Here is a 22,814-nt window from a genome sequence, read left to right as displayed (position 1 = left end):
CAGCTAGCATTCAGCAGCAGCAGCAATAGCCGCGCGAGCACAATGGCCGGGCCGGGTCTCGTTTGAACGAAGGCGCCGTTGACTGCCTCGGCGCCTGACACGTACTATATGCTGGGATTTTTGCAGCGGCGATCGAGCAACCTGTTCGGTTGGATTTGTAAGCCGCTGAAAAGTTCAAACGGCTGATTTGTTATGAGAGAAAAATACTGTTTAGTGACTGATAAGCCGGCTGATAAGCTGAAGTGAACAGAACACTAAGCTACACAGCAAAGGCCAAGCATCCGTATGTATGGTATGACGGATGGCTACACAGCTGGGCGCCAAAATTGATCTTAAGGCATCATGAATACCTCATTAGAATTTTACTGTATTTACCAAACTGCTATATATCTTTGAACTAAATCTTATGTTAAAAAGTCTAGCCCGCTTTTCAAATTTCTGCGACAAGCTAACCAGCAAGGTACCAATGATGGTCAGCCTAATTGGCCTTCTATGGCAACCGGGAATTTTTCTCTAGCGAGCTGCTATTATTAGGTGTTCTAATTTAGTTAATTTTTCGTTAATTTTTATGGCAACAGGCAAAGATTGTAAAGTTCAAAAACGGAGGGAGTAACTGATTTAGTTAATTTTTTGTTACCATATTACTCCATATCTGACCAACTCATGTCACTTTTTCACTGTGGCTATCCACATCAACACAGTTTAATTGGAGAGTGGCGTCGTTCCAACTACCAACTTCAAGGACCAGAAAGCACAATGCAAGCACCTCCACGCAAAACAAAAAAAAAACACTTGCTAATGGGGAGGTCTTCCATGCAAATCTCTCTGCCTGCACTGTAATATAAAGGCAGAACCACACTGATGCTGCTTGCCAGTTGCCACATGACCGAACCGGCTCTGTCCGTCTGCCACATTCAGTAGCTAATGGCTGACATGGACGAGCTGCTCTCGCCGTGCCCCTCATTCTCCCCTCCCTTGACCCCGTTCTTCCTCTCCCACGCCGGCCACCCCGTCATCGAGTTCGCTTCCTACGAGGTCCCTGAGCAATGGATGCTCGACGACGGCGACAACCTGTGGCCCGTGGGGTGCTCCCTCTCGCCACACTCTGAGCTCTCCGCGCCGCCGCCTCCTCCTCAACCGGCACCCCCGCCGCAGCAGCAGGAGCCGATCGTCACGGCCCCGGCGCAGCGCCCGGGGAAGCGGCGGGGGCGGAAGCCTGGGCCCCGCCGCGTTAACGGCCCAACCGTGAACCACGTGGAGGCCGAGCGGCATCGCCGGGAGAAGCTGAACCGCCGGTTCTGCGACCTCAGGGCCGCCGTCCCCACCGTGTCGCGCATGGACAAGGCCTCCCTCCTCGCCGACGCCGCCGCCTACATCGCCGAGCTCCGCGCCCGCGTCGCCCGCCTCGAGGCCGAGTCGAGGCGGGCCGCCGCCGCGAGGTGGGAGCCCGCCGTGGTCTCGTGCGGCACCCAGGGAGCCGACGAGACGGTGGTGGAGGTGCGGATGCTGGGGCCGGACGCGGCCGCGGTGCGCGCGACGAGCGCGGGCACGCACGCCGCCGCGCGGCTGATGGGCGCGCTCCGGTCGCTGGAGCTGCACGTCCAGCACGCCTGCGTCACCCGTGTCCACGGCCTGACCGTGCAGGATGTTGTGGTCGACGTGCCCGCCTCGCTGCAGGACGACGGCGGCGGCGGCCTCCGCGCCGCGCTACTCCAGGTGCTGCAGGGCAGCACGCCGGCTAGCCCCAGCTCGTAGAGCTCATCGATCTCGTCCCCTCCGTCCGTACCGTAACGTACAGTTGTAGCTTGTCGTTCTCACTTCCCGAGAATTCAAACATAATCAACTTTAACCAAATATATATAAAAAATATTAATATTTATGATACATAATTAATATTTATAATACATAATTAGTATCATTAGATAGATCGTTAAATCCATTTTTATAATAAATTTATTTAAAAATATAAATGTTATTAATGTTTTCTACTAATGTAGTCAAACTAAAAAAGTGTTGACCAGCACGTTTCTCATGGTGATGTATATTAAGGGACAAAGGGAGTACATGCAGATGCAGGACCAAAATGTCACGAGTCAAGGTTAGATGCAGGGTCAAAATGTCACGGGTCAAGGTTAGGTAGACGCTAATGCTGATTAAGAGCGTAAAATGATAGGTAATCTTAATATCTAATTTCATCATAAATGCTAAACAGTCAGCCACTACCGGTTAGCTCTTTATTCAACTAAATGAGTAATTAAATAAGTTAAACGGATATTAGACATGCTAAACAGGTGATTAAATGGATACGTCCGGTCACTGTGTAAGGTTTACACGGCGTATAAACGAACTAATTACGTCCGTGTAGGCGAACCTGCTAATATCTGACGTCTGTGCTTCTGCCTGTCAATGGAATAAAGTACCGCTCAGTTAACTTATTGCTGGAGCTAATCAACATACGGATCATCGACTTATTTCTCAGCCCATCAAGCAAAGCTTGTAATTTTGTTGCATATCTTGATCATAACTTTCTAATTAAATCAGAGGAAAAAGGTCCATTTTACTCCTCTCACTACTCAGTTTGTCCATCCCACCTCCTAACCTAAATGTTGGCTCAATTTAATCCCTCCGCCTATCAATACTGGGTTAAATTAACCCGTAAACGGTTTTGTATCCTGTTTTGCTGATATGGACACGGTTTTGACTGGAGTCAATCTAACGTGGAAGGTAACTTAAGCGGCCGGTTTACATGGACGCTAACTTAATTCAGCTGGTTGGCGTGGACTGCAAGAGGCAAGCTACCAAAGTGAGCCGAGCCTCCTGTCTCTAAACGTCGCATGCGCCGGCGCCCATCCATCCGCTGCTGCGCACAGTTGGGCACACGCAAGGTATGCATTTTGTCATCCTCCCACGATACGGCCGCTCCCCGTGCATGTGTTTTTGTCTAATTGACTTCCAGTCTTTCACGATAGAAGACGGATGAACCGAGCCACAGTGATGACTAAGGGCCAGCAGCACAGATGGCAAGGAGGGACCATTGGAACGAGCACCAACAACCTCAGTTCTATATATTTTTATGATCAGCACGTACTTCTTGATCTGCTTCAATTTGTATACAAAGTTAAAACATGCTGTGGCGCCTTGGCCTATCTTTGGCGAACAAACATTCATTCAGGTGGCAAGTGATTGCCCTTTGCCTTAATTTGCCTTACTTAATGAAATGAACGACATCCCAATGTTTTGCGAACATTATTGAAACTTCAAAATCGAATAGGCCATCGAAAGATATCACCAAACGCAAGAGTTTGATGCCTAGCTGATCCAAGAGGGATACCATAGAAGTGTCAATTTTGCAAGCCATTTTACATCCATCACTTATCACAAGAATAATACTACCGTAAGCATCTCCAAATAGGTTCGTGGTCACAGGAGATCTATCTACCAAATCATCAGCTACTAACTATGCTTTGACCCTTGGCGTATAAAGAATTCCTGATGCTTACTGGCAGGGGTGTACACCAGGGTTTTTATTTACTAAATTACTTGCATTTGTGACGCGAATGAGAGTTGCAGGGCGGGGACGAACGATTCTACCGGACCTGCGTTTCGCGTCAGCTTTTGATGGACGTGGCTCGGCTCGAGTGGCGCGGGTCCGCTCTGGACCTCCGGTGGTACGAGGCGCTGCGGCGTTCCACGTCATCCGTCAAAACAATTTTACTCCAATCAAAACCGTGTCCACATCTGAATAGAAGATAGGAGTAAAATGGACTTTTTCCTAAATCAAAAGTTCCATCACACGATCATCTCCGCATGGTAGAGCCTCCTCGGGGATAAAATATTTTCATGAGGCTAATCCTGAGAGTGGACAAATTCATCGTTTAAAAGAATATATTTTCACATTGAAGGTCTCAAATTCAGGATCCTTTATCGAACGGATTTCCAAGATGAAGCAAAGTCATAGGCACAATGGTTCACAAGCAGGTCAGCTTCTTTATTTTCTTTTTATTTTTTTGTAAATGACTGCCAAAGCTCTGTCCGGCTTGTATTAATAGAGAAGAAGAGTGTACAAAATTGTTGGCTTAAAAGCCGAAAAAGAAACAATCTCCCTGCAAAGCAAGCTCAATCAGGAGTAGCAGGAGGCCGGCCAGCTTTAATGTGCTTGGGTCGGATGAGAATTTGTGGTAGTAGATATAAGTTCAAATCCTTGGCAAAGAGTCATAACCTTTGTAAAAGGATTAGATAAGGCTAGACTGAAGATAACATCGGGATTATTCAGGGATACTCGGCATGGCCCTTCTAAGGGGTGGAGGCCGGAGACAAATGTTCCTTTCAGGATATTAAAAAATGCACTTTTGGTTAAGATGTTTAGTGGTATATGTAAAATGGAAGATGCTGATTTAGACATATCAGGAAATAGATTTCCGTGAGGGGTCCAAAATCACTAATTAAAGTTTTATTGTCAACCAAACATCAATCAAAGCACATGTTTGATTGGCCTGTAGCAAAGGAAGATGGCTGGAAACGAAGATGGGCCGTGAGATAGAAGCAACTGGGTTCAGAGGGCCACCCTGTACCAAGGCCCATAGAAGACAGAAGCAAGTGGGTTCAGAGGCCCACCCGGTACCAAGGCCCATAGAGAGAAGACATGAAGCAAGGCCCAGCTTTTCAAAAGGGCAAAAAAAAACGCAGCATTGATCGCCGCCGATCGGCCGGTCAGGCGATCGTTCCCCCGGTGCGCTGGCAGGTGCTCCGTCCAGAGTCCGAACCAACCAGCGCTCCAAGCTCCACGGTTCCACCGATCGTGCGTCTCATGACTGACCATCATCCCCGACGTCGCCCACCTACCTTGTCAAACACACACAGTAGCTCGCAACGAATTCTTGTGCTCACGTCACGCAGCTGATAGCGAAAGGTTTGACCGCGCACGGCCCGTACCAAGAGAGTTGCGGCGTCACGGCTGTTGACAACCTAAGAAAGGTTGAGCACCAGAACTCTAGAAGCAGTTGGGACTGTGGCATGATGGAAAGCTGCTGCTTGTGCGCCTCACGCCCTCACGGTGATCTGTGGGTAGCGACCTGTCATGGTGAGGAACATGTCTCGCAGTATCTGTGTCGCGTGGTTGAGGAACATGCTAATGGTGCGTTTGGTTTGAGGGACGAAGTGGGATCATCCCTACGAGGAAATATACCCTCCAGATGCGGGATGCCCCCATCCCACCAAAACGAGCGGACGGGGGCATCCCACTTCGCCCCCGTCACGCGTCGTCCGTCCGCACCGGGGGAGTGGGCGAGGTTGGGCGCGGGGGAGCCGCCGGCGGAGGGGCCGGCGCGGGCGAGCACGACCAGCGCGCGCGAGCTCCCCCACGGCCCCTGAGATTCGGCGGGTGGCGGCTCGAGGCTGGCGAGGCCCGATTCACGGGCGGCGCGCCCGGGGCAAGCTCCCCCGGCAACGCAATGGCGAGCCCAAGAACAGTGCCAAGAGTGGAACCGGGGTGGAGGAAGAAGATGGCGGTTAGTATGACAGGTGGGCCCCACGAACGGTGTCTAACAGAAGAAGAAAACGGTGCTCGTCCCGTCTATAGCAATCTCTCCAACCAAACAAAAAATTAGAACGGACCCATCCCATTTAACCAAACAAGAAATGGGATCATCCCATCCCGAAAAATTGGGACGGGACCGTCCCGTTCTACATTGTCTCCCAACCAAACGCACACTAAGCGCATGGCACGGAGACCACCAGCACGCACACTGCACTGACATCCGAAGATCCTGCGGTCCTGCCACTCACTCTTCAAATGCACACGTGGAAGTGAAAAATCTTCAGAGCAGAGCTTCCTGAAACCTGAACCCAGCTCTCCTAACTGCCATCAGATTCTCCACCCAAAACCCACCAACCGGAACAATCACCCCTCACCAGCATCTCAATTTTCCTCTTTCCCAATATCAACGAGAAAAAAAGTTTCTCCTTTTCTAATAATTTTAAAAGAACATCACATCTTTTTTTTACATGATAGCTTGTTTGCTCTCTTCCCTCCAACCAAAGAGTAGGACCAGGAAACTGAACTATTCCTTTCGTTCCAAATTATTCCTTTCGTTCCAAATTATAAGTCATTCCAAGTTTCTTGGAGAGTCAAACCATTTTAAGTTTGATCAAAATTATAAAGAGGATTACAAAAATTTATGGCACCGAATAGATATACTATAAAAATATATTTAATGAAAAAATTAATGGTACTTAGTACTTTATCATATAAATTTAATGACTTATAATTTAGAACAGAGGGAACTAAGGTCATGTTTAGTTCCCTCCAAACTCCCAACTTTAACACTATGCAAAAAGAAGAGTCCACATCACATCAAACTTGCGGTACATGCATGGAGTACTAAATGTAGACGAAATCAAAAACTAATTGCATAGTTTTGTTATACTTTGCGAGATGAATCTTTTAAGCCTAATTAGTCAATATTTAGATAATAATTCACAAATACAAACGAAACGCTACAGTATGCTTACAGTACTACAACAGTGATTTTGCATCTCCAAAGTTGGGCAACTAAACAAAGCCTAACAACCGCTGCTAGCTGCACCTCTCCCTGTCTCATCATCTATAAATAAAATAGAAATCCAAAACCTAATCCTCGAACAGAAGTCTAAACCGACGACGAATAAAGGAGAGATAATCTGTACGCCTGTCAAGCAAGCCTCCAGAAGAGCCGCAAACGGAGACAAAAGAGGCACCTTGTGGCGTGACCATGAAGCCACGCCCGCCGGCGGGTGCGTCGGCGTCCGCTTACGCCGCGCCGGCCAGGCTCCGCCCGCACCTCGCGCGGCTCGCCTCCTTCCTCGTCGTCTTCGCCGTCGGCTACTCCCTCGGCCTCCTCTCCTCGTCCACCCGCCCGTCGCCGAGGCCATCCCAGACGACGATCGTGCGCCCGCACGCCGCGCACCTCACCGACGCCTCAACCACCGACCCGGCGCCGAACGCCACGGCCGCGGCGACGGAGAGCTACCCGCGGTCGCCGCCGCACGACCTGTTCCGGTTCAGGGAGGAGTGCGGGGAGCCGGTGCCGAGCGAGGCCGTCGTGCCGACGCTGCTGGAGAAGCTGTTCGACGGCGAGAGCCCCTACGCGGGGTTCCCGGCGCCGCACACCGCGGCGCTGCTGCACCCGGCGAGGGCGCGCCCGCGCGGGTGGGGCTCGACGGGCGCCGTGTTCGCGGAGCTCATCGAGGCGGTGCGCCCCGAGGTGATCGTGGAGCTGGGCGCGTTCCTGGGCGCGTCGGCGCTGCACATGGCGGCCGTGTCGCGGAACCTCTCGCTGTCCCCGGCGATCCTCTGCGTCGACGACTTCCGCGGGTGGCCGGCGTTCCGCGACCGGTTCCGGCGCGACGTCCCGCCGCCGCGGCACGGGGACGCGCTGCTGCTGCCGCAGTTCATGGCCAACGTGGCCGCGGCGGGCGCCGACGCCGCGGCGCGGGTGCTGCCGCTGCCCTTCTCCACGGCGTCCGCGCTGGCGGCGCTGTGCGGGTGGGGCGTGTACGCGGACCTCATCGAGGTGGACGCCGGCCACGACTTCCACTCGGCGTGGGCCGACATCAACCTGGCCTGGGCCGTGCTCCGTCCCGGCGGCGTCATGTTCGGCCACGACTACTTCACCTCCGCCGACGACCGCGGCGTGCGACGCGCCGTGACGCTCTTCGCCAAGGTCAAGGGGCTCACCATCCGGCCCCACGGCCAGCACTGGGTGCTCTCCCCGAAGCCGCGCGGGCACGGCAGCAACGCCCGGTGACGGTGAGTACGAGTGCTCGTCGCTCTCGCCGTCGCCGTCGATCGGGCCCCACGCACTCGCCATCATCCTCCGGTGCAGAACCTGACGTGTCCCGATTGCACCAGCGCCCTTCTTACCCGTGTTCGTACTTGCAGGTGACTCACGCACGCACACACCAGCACCTCGATCAAAAGCCGACGATCGAAAAAGGATGCGTTGCCACTATTCTCCTAAGTGTTCCTCTCAACCACCATCAATTTTCTTCCCGCCTTATTCTTCTCTAATTACACGGGAGATTGATCCCAAAGCTAAGAATGCATTTGTTCTTCTCTCATTCGAGCAGCACTGGACAATGAAGGGACATTTATGTGTAGATATGAACACACGAGAACACGACCATGGGGGTGTTTGGATCCTGGAAGTGTCACATCAAATGTTCGGAGGCTAATTAGGAGGAGTAAATATGAGTTAATTATAAAACTAATTACACAGATGGAGGCTAAACGGCGAGACGAATCTATTAAGCCTAATTAATCTATCATTAGCAAATGGTTACTGTAGCACATATTGTCAAATCATGGATTAATTAGGCTTAATAGATTCGTCTCGCCGTTGAGCCTCCATCTGTGCAATGAGTTTTGTAAATAGTCTATATTTAATACTTCTAATTAGTATCTAAACATTCGATGTGACAGGGACTAAAGTTTAGCCCGGGGATCAAACACCCCCAAAGCATATTGTGGAGTAAAGGTAGATAGATGGAATGTTGCTCTTGATGGTCTGCTTCTTTTTGCTTGTTTATTACATTCATCGTACAGAAGCGGATATATACATCTTTCATGGATGCAAAAAAGTAGCTAGGGTTCTTTATCATCTTTTCTATGGGATAGTGAAGTCCGTGTGTGTGGGCTAGACTCGAGAGATGCGCCGGTGCGGACGGCGATTCGGCGATGATGGTGAAGGTGACGTTCCGTGGTGGAGGATGACGCGGTGTGCGTGCCGGCCGGAGGAGGAAGACGGTTTGAAGTCCGAGTGGATGGATGGATGGGCAATTGGGCTTGGGCATGGTAGAATCGTGGCCGACAGATTTATATCGTCTGGTTATCATGCATCATTATAGAGTAATTTACAAGGCCGATCAAGATGATCAAGCCACTGATGGAGTATGGATTAAGTTACTGCGAACGGCCAGTACGTGGTTCATTCAGTGGAGAGCCATGAACACGCAAGGATTTCTGACGTAACAGAACTAATTGGTAGCAGGTGTTTGACTTTGATCACACCAGCAGCGCAGCATTTGAGAGCAACAGCTTAACCGTGCCACATCGCGAACGAAGACGAAGGAAGCAAAGCAGCCCATAGGATGTTGAAACTATCGACTCCATCGACCGTCTATCCCTCATTTTCAGGTGATCCAATCCAAAACTAGCACATCTCATCCCATCAGCCCTGCAAAGTTTAAATGAAATGAATACATCTGAAACTAGCAGTCTGCCGATGAATCAGAACTGTGCAGTGATCCAGTAATCTGCAGGTGGATGTTGGAATTAGAGGCAGTTCGCGGTTCATTTTAATTTGAAATATAGAACAAAACATGATAATTAAGATAGTATAAATAGAACATGATTTATTGTATTTGTAGTGAATATAAAGCATCCAACAGATACTACGAAATATAGGAATTGAACCAGGAAGTTCAAAAGAAAGTACCCTGAGGCGGGATAGTTCTGGAGGAACCAGCTGCGCTATTACCCAACATTGTTAGTTGAGCTTGTTCAATGTAGTCGATCAGAAGTTGATGCCGTGCAAATGATTGCAGTGCAGTTGCGCCTTCAGGAAGTAGTTGTGCACAGCGAGCAGTCGCGCAGACGCGCTCCCCAAAAACTTGATCGCCCTTCTACTCCTCGGGTGCAAAGTCTCCTGAGGAAGAGCGCAGCTTCGGAGGCCTACTCTTCCAGCGAAATCTGTGTACACAGATCGCCGGAATGGAGATAGCAAAAGCGCAGCGCAGTAGTGGAGAAAAACTCTCATAGTATGTGTTTTTTCGCACACGAAAGAATGAGAGGTAGCACCTCTCTTATAGGCACCAGAAGACCTTGGATGCCCAAGTTAATGCAGCAATCAAATGGTCAGTATCCGGTAACTGCTAGCCATTAGCAATCGTCAGTTCCAGCACGCGCGGCGAGGCGAGCGAGCGCGCGTGTGTGGCATCCTGCTATCCTTCTCTCAACTTCTCAATAGGTGCAGCACAACTCCACCCTATAAGTTGATTAGAGACCCTCTCAACTTCCAAGCCACCACTAATTAGCTTTGGGATTTATTTGATTAATTAAATAATTGGACCAGCCCAATTATTCGAACAGTGGGTGGCACGTCGATCTTGGATGGCTGCGATGGAAGGCCTTGCATTGGGAAGCCTCTAGCGCGAGTAGTAGCTTTGGAAGGACGTAACACGCCCTTATCCGCGTCAGGAACATTGTTTAGCCTTTTTGGCCAGCCGGTCAGCATCTGAAGTCGACTAGTTCAGATTGTGATAGGTGCGAATAATATATCAAAGTACTGATAAGAATACTGGACATGAAGGGCAGAAGACGATGATAGCACCAAATCTCCTTTTTGTACCCATTTTTTTTGTCCCTTTTTACCTAAAAAAATTGTACACCAGTTCGTACAGAATATTGAATTTTTGGAATTATGTGTATGAATTGCACCATAGTACTCTAAGCGACTAATAATTTGAGACGAAGGTAGGATTTTGTTAGCGATGCTGGGTTGCACGAGGAGCCGAGGAGGACGGGTCGGTGTCAGGGTCGCTGGGAGCAGGAACGGCGATGATCATTATCAGACGAGCGAGACGTCGCCGGTCGCTTGCGCCGGTGAAGTCCGGCTTCACTTTGCGGCATCCGGACGCCTGGCGCCGGCGCGAAAAGCATCGAAGACGCTTTACTGGGATCGCTGCCGTCCGATCCGGTCGAATCATGGCTACTTCAGTGTAGCTTTAATTCGATCGAGGTTCTGTACTTCAGTTTATTAGCTTCAATCGAGGAGACGAGTGGAGTAGCAATTTTCTGGCACGCCATCACATCGTTCAGCGTATATAGCAAGGAAACAGAGGAAATATCTGGTGACGATCTTCATATACAGCCATACTGGTAGTGTCTGCATACCTATAAACCCGGCTTTGAAATGGCGAAGAGGACCTTACTCCTTTTTTTTTATTAATTTATTTATATTGAACTCACGATCTGCAATAAATTGGCGAGGTAACACGTGAAGGAAAGATAGTTGTAAAGCACTCGTTCAGTTTCAAATTATAAATCATTTTGACTTTCTAAATTCACAGATTTTGTTATAAATTTATACGTAGAGTATATTTATATGCATAGCAAAAAATATGAGTCTAAAATAACCAAAACAACCTATAATTTGGAATGGAGGGAGCAATTTTGATCAAAAACATTGCGACACTTGCAGTCAATTATCTCGGCCGAAATGCAGAAATTATTTATCCACTGAAACACAAAACACGCAGACGATGTGAAATCTTTATTTCAAGAAGATCTCAAGCCTGTCCCCAAAATCAAGATATGAAGCAGCTCTCTAAATGGGTCCAGGAGATTCAGTTCATTGTACAGGGGAAACAAGACAACGCAACAGGTCACACCACCTGAACATATGGGGTACGATGGAACCACCTCTCCGGAAAGACAAAACTTTGCACATCAGCAACTGGATCCACCACTTCGACTCATCAAGTGGAAAAAACTCGTGTGCTCTGATTTGAGTTTCTGCCTTCTATAGCAAACAAAATGTGGACCTACTACATTATGACAGGAAACAACCAATATTGAGATGCGCCTCTCATCAATTGAAGCTATCCTTGCTCTGAGTTACTCTCCTACCAATAATATAGAACCCAGACAGAGTACATTATGACATCATTACACCTCAGATCACATGAATGGCTAAAAACTAAAACTGGATGAGGACATTGAAGGCACACAGCTAGTATCCCTTGTTCCCACGTATCCGAGCTCGCATGTCAACCTGTTGGGAGATTAGCACAGTTAGACATTTGCAATTTCACTTAACTGCCTGAGCAATTCAGTTCAAACTGGCAAAATGATAGCAGAAAATGCAGAAGGCAGACAATGATATCAAGGAAGAACATGAAAAGTATATGCGGGGATGGTACTGAAAGATGTTAGCACCAATATGATGGATACAACAACTTTAACACCAGGTGCAATAATACTGGGCCAATGCAATCTACAATATTGCTAAGCTAGGTTATGTGTCACTTTCAGAAACTGTACTATCTGGCTTCCACAGATGATGTGTATGATTATATTTCCACCGGAAGATACAAAAAGAGCTGTCCATCAGAAGTATTATGATTACATAACACACAAAACAGTTGCACACAAGTTTCTAACTTTATATATCAGAAACCACCAGCAGGGTTTCAGCCTTTTAGATTGGTGTTTTTAGTGAATAAAAAAAGATTGGTGTTTTTCTTTGTTGGTGTTACTCAAAAGGGCGCACACAAAATTAGCATATTGCATTGCAGTTTTGTAGTTACTATATGAAAAAAATATTCAACAGATAAATCAGAGGTGCATAGTAATTGAAGGTATGTGTCCATAAGCTGCAATGACACCAGAAATGCAGATGATATTGGCCACTGCTCTTGTGCTCACTTTACAATACTATACCCTTTCCCAGCTCAATGTACTTCCTATGGGTAGAATCAACTGAATGTTTAGCGCACAGGGGTAGTTACAGAAAGATGCTAATTCTGACCACACTCCAACATTTATCTTTTTTTCAGGTCGTTGAATCAAGATTGAAATTTATTTCTAGCACCATTCGTTGTGCATACACCCTTGTCAGATTCTTATAAGCTGCACCAGCCATAGAAATTAAGAAACTGATAGGAATCATCTAGAAAGAGCAACAGTGTGAAGTAACCAAAATAAGCAAAACTAGCGAAGCTCCATATTCAGTACACAAAAAAGAACTGAGCGCCCAACCTTGTCTAACTGGAAACACAAATTTTAAGTTTTGCCCATTTTCAAGTAGCCAAACTGCTACTGAGAATGCGCGCTGCACACATATTGATATGTAGCATTCACTACAAATCTATGAAACAGTTTTATTAGACGCTGATGAACATAGTGCCATAAATCTATGCGGTTTGTATCAAACATAAACTATGGGACTGAGAGTACATTCGATCATTATTTGACAAAGTAATAGACACATAGACTGTGATGAACATAGTGGCATAGGCACCAGTTTATTTAGGCAGAGGCACAGGCATTCATATCATGTCCAAATAATGTCTGCATGCTAAATATTCGGCTCTAATTGATAACTATTCAGCACCTCCATAAAACCTAACACCATGGCCAATTCAAGAATCAGGGAACAACAATCAGATGGGACTGATTTTGAATTCGGTACTGGGAGAAACCCAACATATGGAAAATGAATGGCTTTAATGAACCAAATAAGACACTTCTCTGCACGACAGAGTATCTGGCACTTCAAATCGCAAAACAGCCTATCAACAAGAAGCTGGTGATGACTAGTAATTTGCAGCGATCAGGATATACATATACCTGGCCCCTTTTGCAGTTGAAGTAAGTCTCCCGCAGTCCGACGCACTCGCTAGTGATGTTGGGCACCTTCTCCCCGGCACACTCCTTGTACGGCCTCTTCTGAACCTGCACAGAACCGCATCAGGAAACCAGAAATAGGCCGGGCCACAATCATCTCAACACTTCTTAAGCAAGATCGTAAACTCCAGCACCTAATTAGCATCACCACTTCCTGATCCTCTCCCCCAGCACTACCTTGCACCTAATCGGATTACGCTCGCATCCAATCGGATAGAAACGGGCAGCGGAAGGCTGCGGCGTGGGTGGACGGGGAGAGAGGGAGGAAGGGGGGGAGAAGGGGGAGGAAGGAGCCGACCAACCTTGACGCAGTCAGTCTCGCTGAGGCACTTGACGAGCTCCATGGCCAACCCCTTGCACGATTTCGCCATCTCTCTTCCGCCTCTCCCGTCGCGTTCCCTCCACGACGGCGGCGGCTTGCGGAAGGGGGAAGGGTGGAAGCGAGCGTTGTGGGTGTGGCGAGGCGGCGGCGCCTCCGCTCCTCCCCGGCGGCCGGCTTGACGGGCTGGGCCGGAGTCCGTTGACCAAAGAATGGGCTCGGCCTGCGTATAAAAGTATAAAACAAACTTTGTCGGCCCACTCTGCGAAATGCTGCTACCGATTCCTTCCAAGCTTTCGCAAGGTCCAACCCCCTCAAAAAAACAAAAAAAACCCAACCTTTTCATATTGGGATTCAAGAAAGAGACGAAATGAAATTCCTCGTGAAACCGGAGCTGAAATGAATTCCTCTTACAAACGTGTTGCAGAATTGACCCGAACTAATAACATTCTTTTCGGGTATATATAAAGAACTAAAGAAGAATGGAAGATGTTTTTACCGGGAACGGGGGCGTGTGTTCTCTAGGACTAGAGTGATTGTGCTCGCACGAATGAACACAAGTACCTGCCGATAATGTATGGTTCAGATCCGGAACTTGTGCAGAAGCAAGTGTTATCCATTTGTCTCCATATTAGACTGTGCTTGATTTGTTTCCCAAAAAAAAAAGGTTGCACCTGCTGATAATGTATGGTTCAGATTCGGAACTTGTGCTAACGACATGTACTAACTGCTGGCGGCTAATGACCCTTGCATCAATTTGATGATTAAAGTACATACAGGGGCAGTTGTGTTGTGCAGACTCGTCGAAGGTGCAGCTGTAAAGTAAGCCATGTTGACCACTACCAAGTACCGATCGTTGTAAAGTGCATGTGAAACACCTTTGTTTCAGTTTATTCGTTTTTCAAGCCATGGAGCTTGCAAAAGCGCACAAACTGGTGAGAGCCTGACAGCCTGCAGTGACGTGCGTGACGATCCAATTGTAGATAGTTGTGGTCGTATATACTCCCCCGTCTAAAACAATACAATTCTTGTTTCTCGAGGAGTCAAACGGTTTCAAATTTAATCAAGAAAATATTGACATTCACATCTCATAGATTCACTATGAAAATATATTACATGATTAATCTATTGATATTTATCATGTTAGTACTATTTTGTATAAATTTGATCAAATTTAAAATTGGTTAACTTCTAAAAAAACAAGAGTTGCATTCTTATTAATTCTTTTTGAACGGAGGGACATACAAAATTCCCAAAGCCGCCGGACAGGCAGCCGGACCAATCAGTGTATGTGGCTAACTGGAAATATCTTCAAACCTCTAAACATCCCCGTGCTGGCTCTGCATTTGCTATAAGAAGCCATTGCTAAGCCACCTCACTTCCTCGCAGCGAGAACGAAGCCGTCGACCTTGCGCTTCGAGTCTTCGACCGGGCAACAAAATCTCCTGCTCGATCTGCTTCTTTGCATATCGGCGGATCAGAGATCTTCGCGAAATGAGGATGGAGGGGCTCATCCCTTTCGTCTTCGGCGCGATCAAGAAGCGGAGGGCGACGAGGAGGACGATGCACTACGACCTCATCTCCTCCCCCGGCTCATCTCCTCCTCCTCCTCTCCAAACGCGGGGGCGGCCGGCGGCGGAGCGGCTCACCGGCGGCGCCTACCACTCCCAGAGTGGGAGTAGTCAGAGCCAGAGCTGTCGCTTCGTCGTCCGGCGTTCGCTGGCGGACGAGCTCCATCTCTTGCGCGACGACGACGGGCGCGACACGCCTGCCGGCGACGGCCGCGGGCTGTCCAGGTCTCGGAGGTTCAGCAGCATGCGTGTGCCTGGATGCGTCAGCGACGTGCAGGAATCTGTAGTTCTCCCTAGGCGCCATTGAAGCCTAGCATGTGAGCGCAATTACATGCATGCTAAACAGTATACCATTTTGTTGTTAATTTTTGTTAAGACTCGAGAGGAATCAATACCATTCTTCCCCCGAGAGGAATCAATACCATTTTGCTATATTATATTGACCCAAAGAATGTTTGTCTGATTGCTTGCTTGGCGAGCCCGTTCGGCTGTAAGATCAACTATTTTTCGGCCCACCTAGGCTGGGCTCGGCCTGCATGATGTAAAGGAAGCGTCCGGGCCCGTGCGGCCGTGCCTGACGATTCGTATGGAGCCAAAAAAATTAAGGTTGGGATTCAGAGGTTCAGAATACAGAATTCACAGCATAGTTTGCAGATAACTCAGACGAGAACTTGGAGAGAGAAAACTTAAAGCCGGGGCATGTTGCAATGGGATTATATAAAACGACGTTATTCAAATCCAGATACTGTTTGACATATAGATGCACGGATGCACCTGCTCCAGAGATGAGCTCAGCTACTCTCTCTGACACAAACATCACAAATTCAGTATAATTCACAAACTAATTAAACAAGAGAAACTTTCTATTGTTCAGACAGCTTATCACATCACAGGGAAGAATAACAAAGAGAGGCGATGATACAGATCCAGCATGATATGCATGGTAATTGAAAGTCCCAGAATGCAAATGCAAGTTGCAGCATTGCAACCAAAGATACTTGTACGATGGATTTATCGAGCCGAAGGCAGGAGGTGAACCGGTGCAAATCAATCATTGTCCCGGGCTTCGCTCGAACGCCGGCGAGCGCGGAGGCGACGTGGCGTGGTCCGCCGTCGGCTCACAGCGCGGCGGGGCCGGGGCCGTCCCGGCCGCCTGGCAGCAGCAATCTTGTGGATTATGTGTCATTTTTGGATATTCTAACTTTCAGTTTGAGTGCATATTTAGACTGTATTTAGGGCATTGTAGTTCATATGTGCCATGTATTTTTCAGGTCTTTTGACTTCTTATTCCTTCAGAAAAATGTGGTGCTTAGCTGAGCTCCTATCTTTTATGGTCCACCTATCTTCTCTGCGATGAGGGCATTGCATTTGCACTTATGTACCTAGGCTAACCACAATAACAAGAGGTAGTGTTTATCTGCTTCAAATAAACTGAACTTTTTGGTAACTAAGAATGAGCAAGTTCACTTAACCTTTTGTACAACACTAATGCTGATACCAGTTTACAAACATTCTGGATTTGCAAAATCACATGCATATTGATCCCATACTAAATTTTCTATTATAGCCTTGGGCTCTAGAAATTCTTCAGTTAGCAATGCTTTACCAATTTTCGGTCCAGTATATTTTACTTCTAGAGTGATAGCTTGACATTATACCATTTTTCCGGTTACTTATTATGCTTGAGTAATTTAAGCAGTTTATTTATTATGCTTGAGCAATTGTACTTAATTAATCAGTATTGCCTTGTATGAATTAGGCAATAGTATGGTTCTGCAGGCAATAATATTTTACTTTCTCATGCATTAGGCAGTATAGTTCTGCATTAGGCAGCATACTTTTGTCATCATGCATTAGGCAACAGTATTGTACTTGAATAGGTACGCTGCACTTAATTAACACTGTATCACAATTATCTGGTGGCTGGTGCTATCCTCTCCCTGCATGGACCATGCATGAGAGAAATACCAGCACTGGACGAGTTCCATTGTCTCCGAATTCTGATAAAAAAAAAATAGCATTGCTACAATTATTCTGAGCTAGTAGCTACCTGTTGAAGAGCATGAAGCATAATAGAAGCATGTCTGCAATGTTGTCTCTACCACTGCTAGTTTTTTTTTCCATTAGCAAATGCATGTTAGGCACAGAACTTAGTTCTGGCCTGATCTAGCCGCACAAGAGTAAAATGCTATGTGTACAGTCATCCTAATTGTTCATATTCCAGATTCATTAGGCAATAATATGGTCTTAAATTAGGCAATTATGTGGTTCTTAATTAAGCAATAATATATTCTTAAATTAGGCAATTATGTGGTTCTTAATGAAGTACAAATAGTGTACTTCATTAGGCAATAATATAGTTCTTTTTTTCAGTTCATATTTTTCCTAGTCATTCCTATATTTCTGTTTTGTAGAGGCAATCTAATGTTTCATGTAGGCAAAATATTGCAAAGTCTTCAAGCTCTTTGTGTTTTTCTCTAATTTATGCATCTTGTTCTTTCTTAAATGCATTTCAGGTCGTGAACTGGTCAGGAAGGGAAACAAATGTGCAGTCATCATCGTTGCGTTGCTGAAGTTCTTTTTTGCTTGTGATATAATACAAATACACTATATCAAATTATTATGTGCACATTAGAATTTATTGTTTGCAAGATCCAACTTAGTTATGATCATTGCATTTGCAGGTCATATGGTTGTGTCCAGAAAATGTAAATACTCTGAAATTGTAATGTGTTTGTTGAGAAAAGTAGATCAGGTTGCTTTTTGTAAAAAATACGTAATTCAGATGTTGCATGATCAGAATGATGTGCACTCCAGGTGCAGATTTGCATGACTGCGGTTTTAGGAAATTTTTCAGAATTATGTGCAGCTTTGTAAAATAGTTGCTTTATAGTGTAGATATGTTGGGGTGGGCAGTGAGCTGGCAGGAAAAAGAAGGCCTGCTACGCGCAGAGACAGCTGCGAAGCGAGATTAATTGATCGGTGATAACGGAAAGCTAATCGCTTTCCCAAAATGGTGCGGCTGACGGCCGGCCGCAAATTAGCCATGTCCTGTTTTTTAGATCAAATGCAGATCGATGTTCTTTGATGCAGCCTTGAGCCTCCATGGCTCCATCCATAAATATATGAACCAAATAGCTTCTCCTAAATGTCATATAGTATTTGAGAACGAAGGGAGAACGTCGTAATACTGTATGCTTGAGTTTTGATGTCACAGACATGTACAGGCTCCTAAAAAAAACTGTGCTATGGTGGCCAACTCTGCACCTGACATGAACAGATCAACAAAATGTGTCGTATATAACTAGATGATATTGCAGTTGCATCTCAAGCTTCATTCTGTATCAGTCTATCCTTTCATGAATTAATCATCATGGAGGAAACACTATGTACAACTTGATATGCTCCTGCCCTACAAGATCGAAGTCTTGCAATGCCATTGCATTCCTCAGCCTCAATCCTCACAGCAATGAGCAAGGTACCAAAAAGGACATGGGCCGGAATGTTACTACTACCCACCCAGGGGCGGAGCTACATGAATTAATCGGGGTCAGCTGAAGCAACGACCTTTCCAAACTCCACTACAAATTCCTCTTTCAAGAGCTAGCAAATTACTAAGCAAACAATAAGCTTTTCGAACTCTTCTACAACTTCCTCTTTCAAGCTAGCAAATTACTGCTCCAAGCAAACAATAAACATCTCCAGTTCATTTTATTTGTCCTTTGCGACAAGCAATTTGAACTGGCTGCAGGCCAAAATTCCTATATATCCTCAACGTCAAATATAATGGACAGGAGGTAGCACCTTGCAATGACTTCCTACATGATGCATTTGTGCTCAAAGAAATTCACACGAATACATGATATAGAGCGCGCCTTCGCCAACACTAGATTTAAGTAACTCATAAAGGCACGCAAGCATACTGATCACGATTCACAAAACAAAACAAACACAGGGAAACCATCTGTTTAGAGTTCATAGACAAACATATACCAATTATAGAGGGGAGTTCAAAGACAAGCTTTACTGGTTATCACATCTATCACAGGCAGAATAGAAAACCACATACAGTCATGCACTCATACAGCACGACTTGCACGGCAAATGACCTAGAATCCTTCAAGATAGCAAAATCACAACTAAACTTACTTGTACTGCAGACAAAGAAGCCATCCTCGGCGACGACCGGAGTGAGCCTGCAGCGCCGGAGGGATCATTGACCAGGTCTGCCTTCATACGCCGGTGGGATACCTCGCGGCTCACGGGGCGGGGGCGTCGTCGCCTGCCTTACAACAGCAATGTTCCACTGGATTCGAACAGCAGTAGCAGTACTCGGGCCATGTGTCAACGCCGTGCGCCAGAGATGGGTCCTCCCACTCATCTCTGAGTTCTGCCGGGCGGTAGCATGGAGTGACGGGGGAGTAGGGCAGTGAGCAGCTGCAGTAGTATGGAGTGACGGGGGAGTAGCATGGAGTGACGGGGGAGTAGGGCAGTGATGAGCAGTTGCTGAAATTCGGCGAGGTGGGGCAGTAGGCCGCCGGCAACCCCCTCGCCGGAGATGTATGGTTCCAGCCACTGGATTCGCCAGGGAAATAGCCCGGCGCGGTGGGGGTGTAGGTCGTTGAGCCGTTACCGTAGATCGGCGAGGTGGAGGAGTAATAAGGCAGCGGCCCCGGCGCCGGAGACGCATGATCCCGGTGGTTGAATTCCTCTGGGCAATAATTCGGCGAGGTCGGGGAGTAGTAGGCCGTCGGGTGCGGGCAGTAATTCGGCGCGCCGAGGCAACCGCGGCAGCCTGGCGGGTAATCGGGGGAATAACTCGGCGTAGAGAGGCTAGAAAAGGTCGGCGAGGTAGGGGTATAGGGCGGCGAGGTAGTAGGGGTATAGCCATAGCCCGACGGGGTAGGGGAGTAAACCGGCGACGGCGTGATCGGCGCTTGGAGCGTCGAGGTAGGAGACGGTAAGTACGGCCCCGGCCACCACACCCGCGGCGAGGACGGGGGGCCGAGACGAGGTGTCCGGCGCAGGGGACTGGCGGCGCCGGGGCTGTACGAATCCGGACTATAGGACGTCAGGGAGTAGTATGGCGATCCGTAAGGTAGCGGCGCCATGGACGACGGGCGCCGCAAGGCCAGCTCGGACGCCGACCGGCCGCGAGCAGGCGGAGGAGATCGCGGCGGCGCGTTGGTGCGATTGCGTATTTCTGTTGTCCGCTTTGCCCTAGCAGGCGGCGCGTATGCCCCAGGAGGCGTAGGCGATTAGCTTGCTTGATGGACCTTATTCGGCTGGGCTGGCCCGGATTTTGTTGTTCCGTCCGGCCCAACCTTTTCTCGTTGTGGGCCCTCACAAATTTTTGGAAATTTGGCTGAACTGTATGAAATTCTTCGAAACTATGTGTGTCGGCATTGCAGGTACATATACTACTATACTATACTATCGTTTATAAATGCATGATATTATAGAACTCGTGCCATTAAGTCTATAACTTTGACATGTGTTAAGTAAAACTATTTTGATCAATTCATCATATATCGTCATCTATCTATTTCTAAAGCGATTAACGCTTCTGCCTCCAAATTTTGGTCCGTCCCCCATGGGCGGGACCCTCTCCATCATATCCATCGTGGATTTCAAACTCCTTCCTTCCCCACATGTGGCTCCAAATTAAACTTGAATCCCCTCTCGAGGTAGAGATGGATTATGGTGGGAAAGGAAAGAGGAGGCCGATGGGATTCAACTTAGGCTGTAAAAAGAAAAAAAACAGAAATTGCGAAAAAAAATAAAAGGAAATGTTGGCAAAGGTCAAAAATTTCTTTCTACCACCATCTCCATGTTGTCGCCGAGATCTCCATTGGGGTGCGCCAGCAAAGAAGCTGGATGACACATCCAAATTAATGGTTGGTATAATTTACCAAATCAACAGACAAGTTTCGATCGAAAGATCATGAACCAAAGAAAAGGTTAGGACGGATCTCCTAGTTTACTCACCAGAAGATCCTTGAAGTTGGAGGCTCGAATCAACGGAATCTCAGGCCACTGACAACATATCCAACGACGTCTTATCCTCCCTATGCAGAAGGGTCAGGCCCCAAGTCACCTTCTTTCATAGGCTATGGGCTCGATGTCACCATCACCGATGAAGATATCCCATTTGCGTGCAGAGTGAACACAAGTGCGGACGGCAAACGTCAGGCGGCGAATAGCCTGACGGTGGGTGGATGAAGTTTTCCGAGGATGGAGTCGTGGTAGCACCGGGGTGCTCTCAACAACTCGAATACTCGGATGCTTTGCCTGCTCTCCCTTGATCTGGATCTGGGGGTAAGAGATTGGAGTGGAGTGTGGGGTTGGGTGTCGGCTGCCTCGATCTAGATCTAGGGTAGAAGATTCATTGGGTGAGAGGAACAATAATTAGGGTTGAGTAGTTAGAGTTTTCAGGATGAAGTGTTGTGCACTGGTTTTAATATGTGTGGGTGCCACATTGACTGTTAGATAAGATTCATGGCTAGGATTGCCCGAGGGCGTAGCAGGATGTGCCAGCATAGTGAATTATTGGCCTAGGTCTAGGTCGCTAGGCTTTCAGCCTGTGAAGAAGAGCAGAAATGTAACGGGCTGGGCCAAATGTGTACCTTTCGGAAGTTGTCTTCGCCGATTAAGAAATTAAGTTTTTTCTTATTGTACTATGGTGCACAGTATTATTGGCAGATTTTAGTTTTGCTTTTGAGCTTCTTCATTTAGGATCCAATTTGTAATATTTTCTAATTTTATAGCCTATTTGGTCTTGTTTTAAGCCCAACATTAATGCAAAATTAACTAGAAAAAAAATGAATTAGCATTTCATTGTAGCAAAGCACGAGTACTTTTATTATATAATAAAAGTGTCAGGGCATATGTTTGAGAAGTACTTTTATTTCGCAACTACTTAATACTCCTATCATGTTTATGAAAAAGCACAAACTTATGGACAAAATTACACACATAATAATGTGTCATGTTCAAAATAAACATTATGCATACTCACAAAATGGATCAACCTTTATTCCATGGTGTGGACTTAGGGCAGGTACGGCATTAATACACATTAGTTATCTTACACATTGTTTTATCTGATGTTATGTACTCTATGTCTTTTGATGGCATGAAAGAAAAAGCATGAGATGAGAGAAGGAAGTTTTTTTGGAAACAAACGTCGACACCCATATTATCTACCATTGAAATAATAATATTATTAATTTTTCAAATAAATCTAAGAAAAAACAAGCATTAGTCTATGCCGAGTCTAGGACTCAGCCTGGGTTAGTAGGTTCCACACTCAGGACCTAGCCAACTAGCTATGGTTGGTTCAAAAAGAAGAGGTTATTGTTTTGCGAAGCAGCAGCCTTGTAAAACTATATATGAGACCATTACTCCATTACTCCACCACCATATGAGTTGTTGCTTTAAATTATTCGATTATAAAGTTAATAAGAGAGAAATGTTTCCT

At 47.0% G+C, this 22,814-nt stretch overlaps 3 protein-coding genes and 1 long non-coding RNA gene across 4 annotated transcripts; 2 read left to right on the top strand and 2 right to left on the bottom strand.

Annotated features, from left to right (window-relative positions):
* The first annotated feature begins 893 nt into the window (after positions 1-893).
* LOC117845817 (transcription factor MYC2) lies at positions 894-3,244 on the top strand. Its single transcript, XM_034726904.2, has 2 exons — positions 894-2,885; positions 2,973-3,244. The coding sequence occupies exon 1, from the start codon at positions 925-927 to the stop codon at positions 1,753-1,755; it is 831 nt and encodes a 276-aa protein (XP_034582795.1). The 5' UTR covers positions 894-924; the 3' UTR covers positions 1,756-2,885; positions 2,973-3,244.
* Positions 3,245-6,618: 3,374 nt separating this feature from the next.
* LOC117842567 (uncharacterized) lies at positions 6,619-8,136 on the top strand. Its single transcript, XM_034723041.2, has 2 exons — positions 6,619-7,786; positions 7,919-8,136. Exon 1 carries the CDS (start codon positions 6,750-6,752, stop codon positions 7,782-7,784), a length of 1,035 nt encoding a protein of 344 aa, XP_034578932.1. The 5' UTR covers positions 6,619-6,749; the 3' UTR covers positions 7,785-7,786; positions 7,919-8,136.
* Positions 7,687-10,175, bottom strand: LOC117843219 (uncharacterized). Its single transcript, XR_004637674.2, has 2 exons — positions 9,474-10,175; positions 7,687-9,291 (listed from the first exon to the last, which is right to left on the bottom strand). It is a non-coding gene; the product is annotated as an uncharacterized lncRNA (long non-coding RNA).
* Positions 10,176-11,276: 1,101 nt separating this feature from the next.
* Positions 11,277-13,929, bottom strand: LOC117842317 (uncharacterized). The gene is made up of 3 exons (XM_034722717.2): positions 13,747-13,929; positions 13,388-13,492; positions 11,277-11,810 (listed from the first exon to the last, which is right to left on the bottom strand). The coding sequence occupies exons 1-3, from the start codon at positions 13,813-13,815 to the stop codon at positions 11,769-11,771; spliced, it is 216 nt and encodes a 71-aa protein (XP_034578608.1). The 5' UTR covers positions 13,816-13,929; the 3' UTR covers positions 11,277-11,768.
* Positions 13,930-22,814: the final 8,885 nt, after the last annotated feature.

Source organism: Setaria viridis, chromosome 2 (genome assembly GCF_005286985.2).
Source record: "Setaria viridis chromosome 2, Setaria_viridis_v4.0, whole genome shotgun sequence".
NCBI lineage: Eukaryota > Viridiplantae > Streptophyta > Magnoliopsida > Poales > Poaceae > Setaria > Setaria viridis.
Note: the sequence above shows the minus strand (reverse complement) of the source record. Positions and strands in the feature narration are given on the sequence as shown.

What these genes read in the sequence shown, in the direction of transcription:
- LOC117842317 (XM_034722717.2), bottom strand. Translation starts at nt 13,815, where the DNA reads ATGGCGAAATCGTGCAAGGGGTTGGCCATGGAGCTCGTCAAGTGCCTC. An exon ending in GCGAGACTGACTGCGTCAAG is followed by an intron (nt 13,493 to 13,746) that starts GTTGGTCGGCTC and finishes GGTTCTGTGCAG; the next exon opens with GTTCAGAAGAGGCCGTACAA. An exon ending in TCAACTGCAAAAGGGGCCAG is followed by an intron (nt 11,811 to 13,387) that starts GTATATGTATAT and finishes ATCTCCCAACAG; the next exon opens with GTTGACATGCGAGCTCGGAT.
- LOC117845817 (XM_034726904.2), top strand. Translation starts at nt 925, where the DNA reads ATGGCTGACATGGACGAGCTGCTCTCGCCGTGCCCCTCATTCTCCCCT.
- LOC117842567 (XM_034723041.2), top strand. Translation starts at nt 6,750, where the DNA reads ATGAAGCCACGCCCGCCGGCGGGTGCGTCGGCGTCCGCTTACGCCGCG.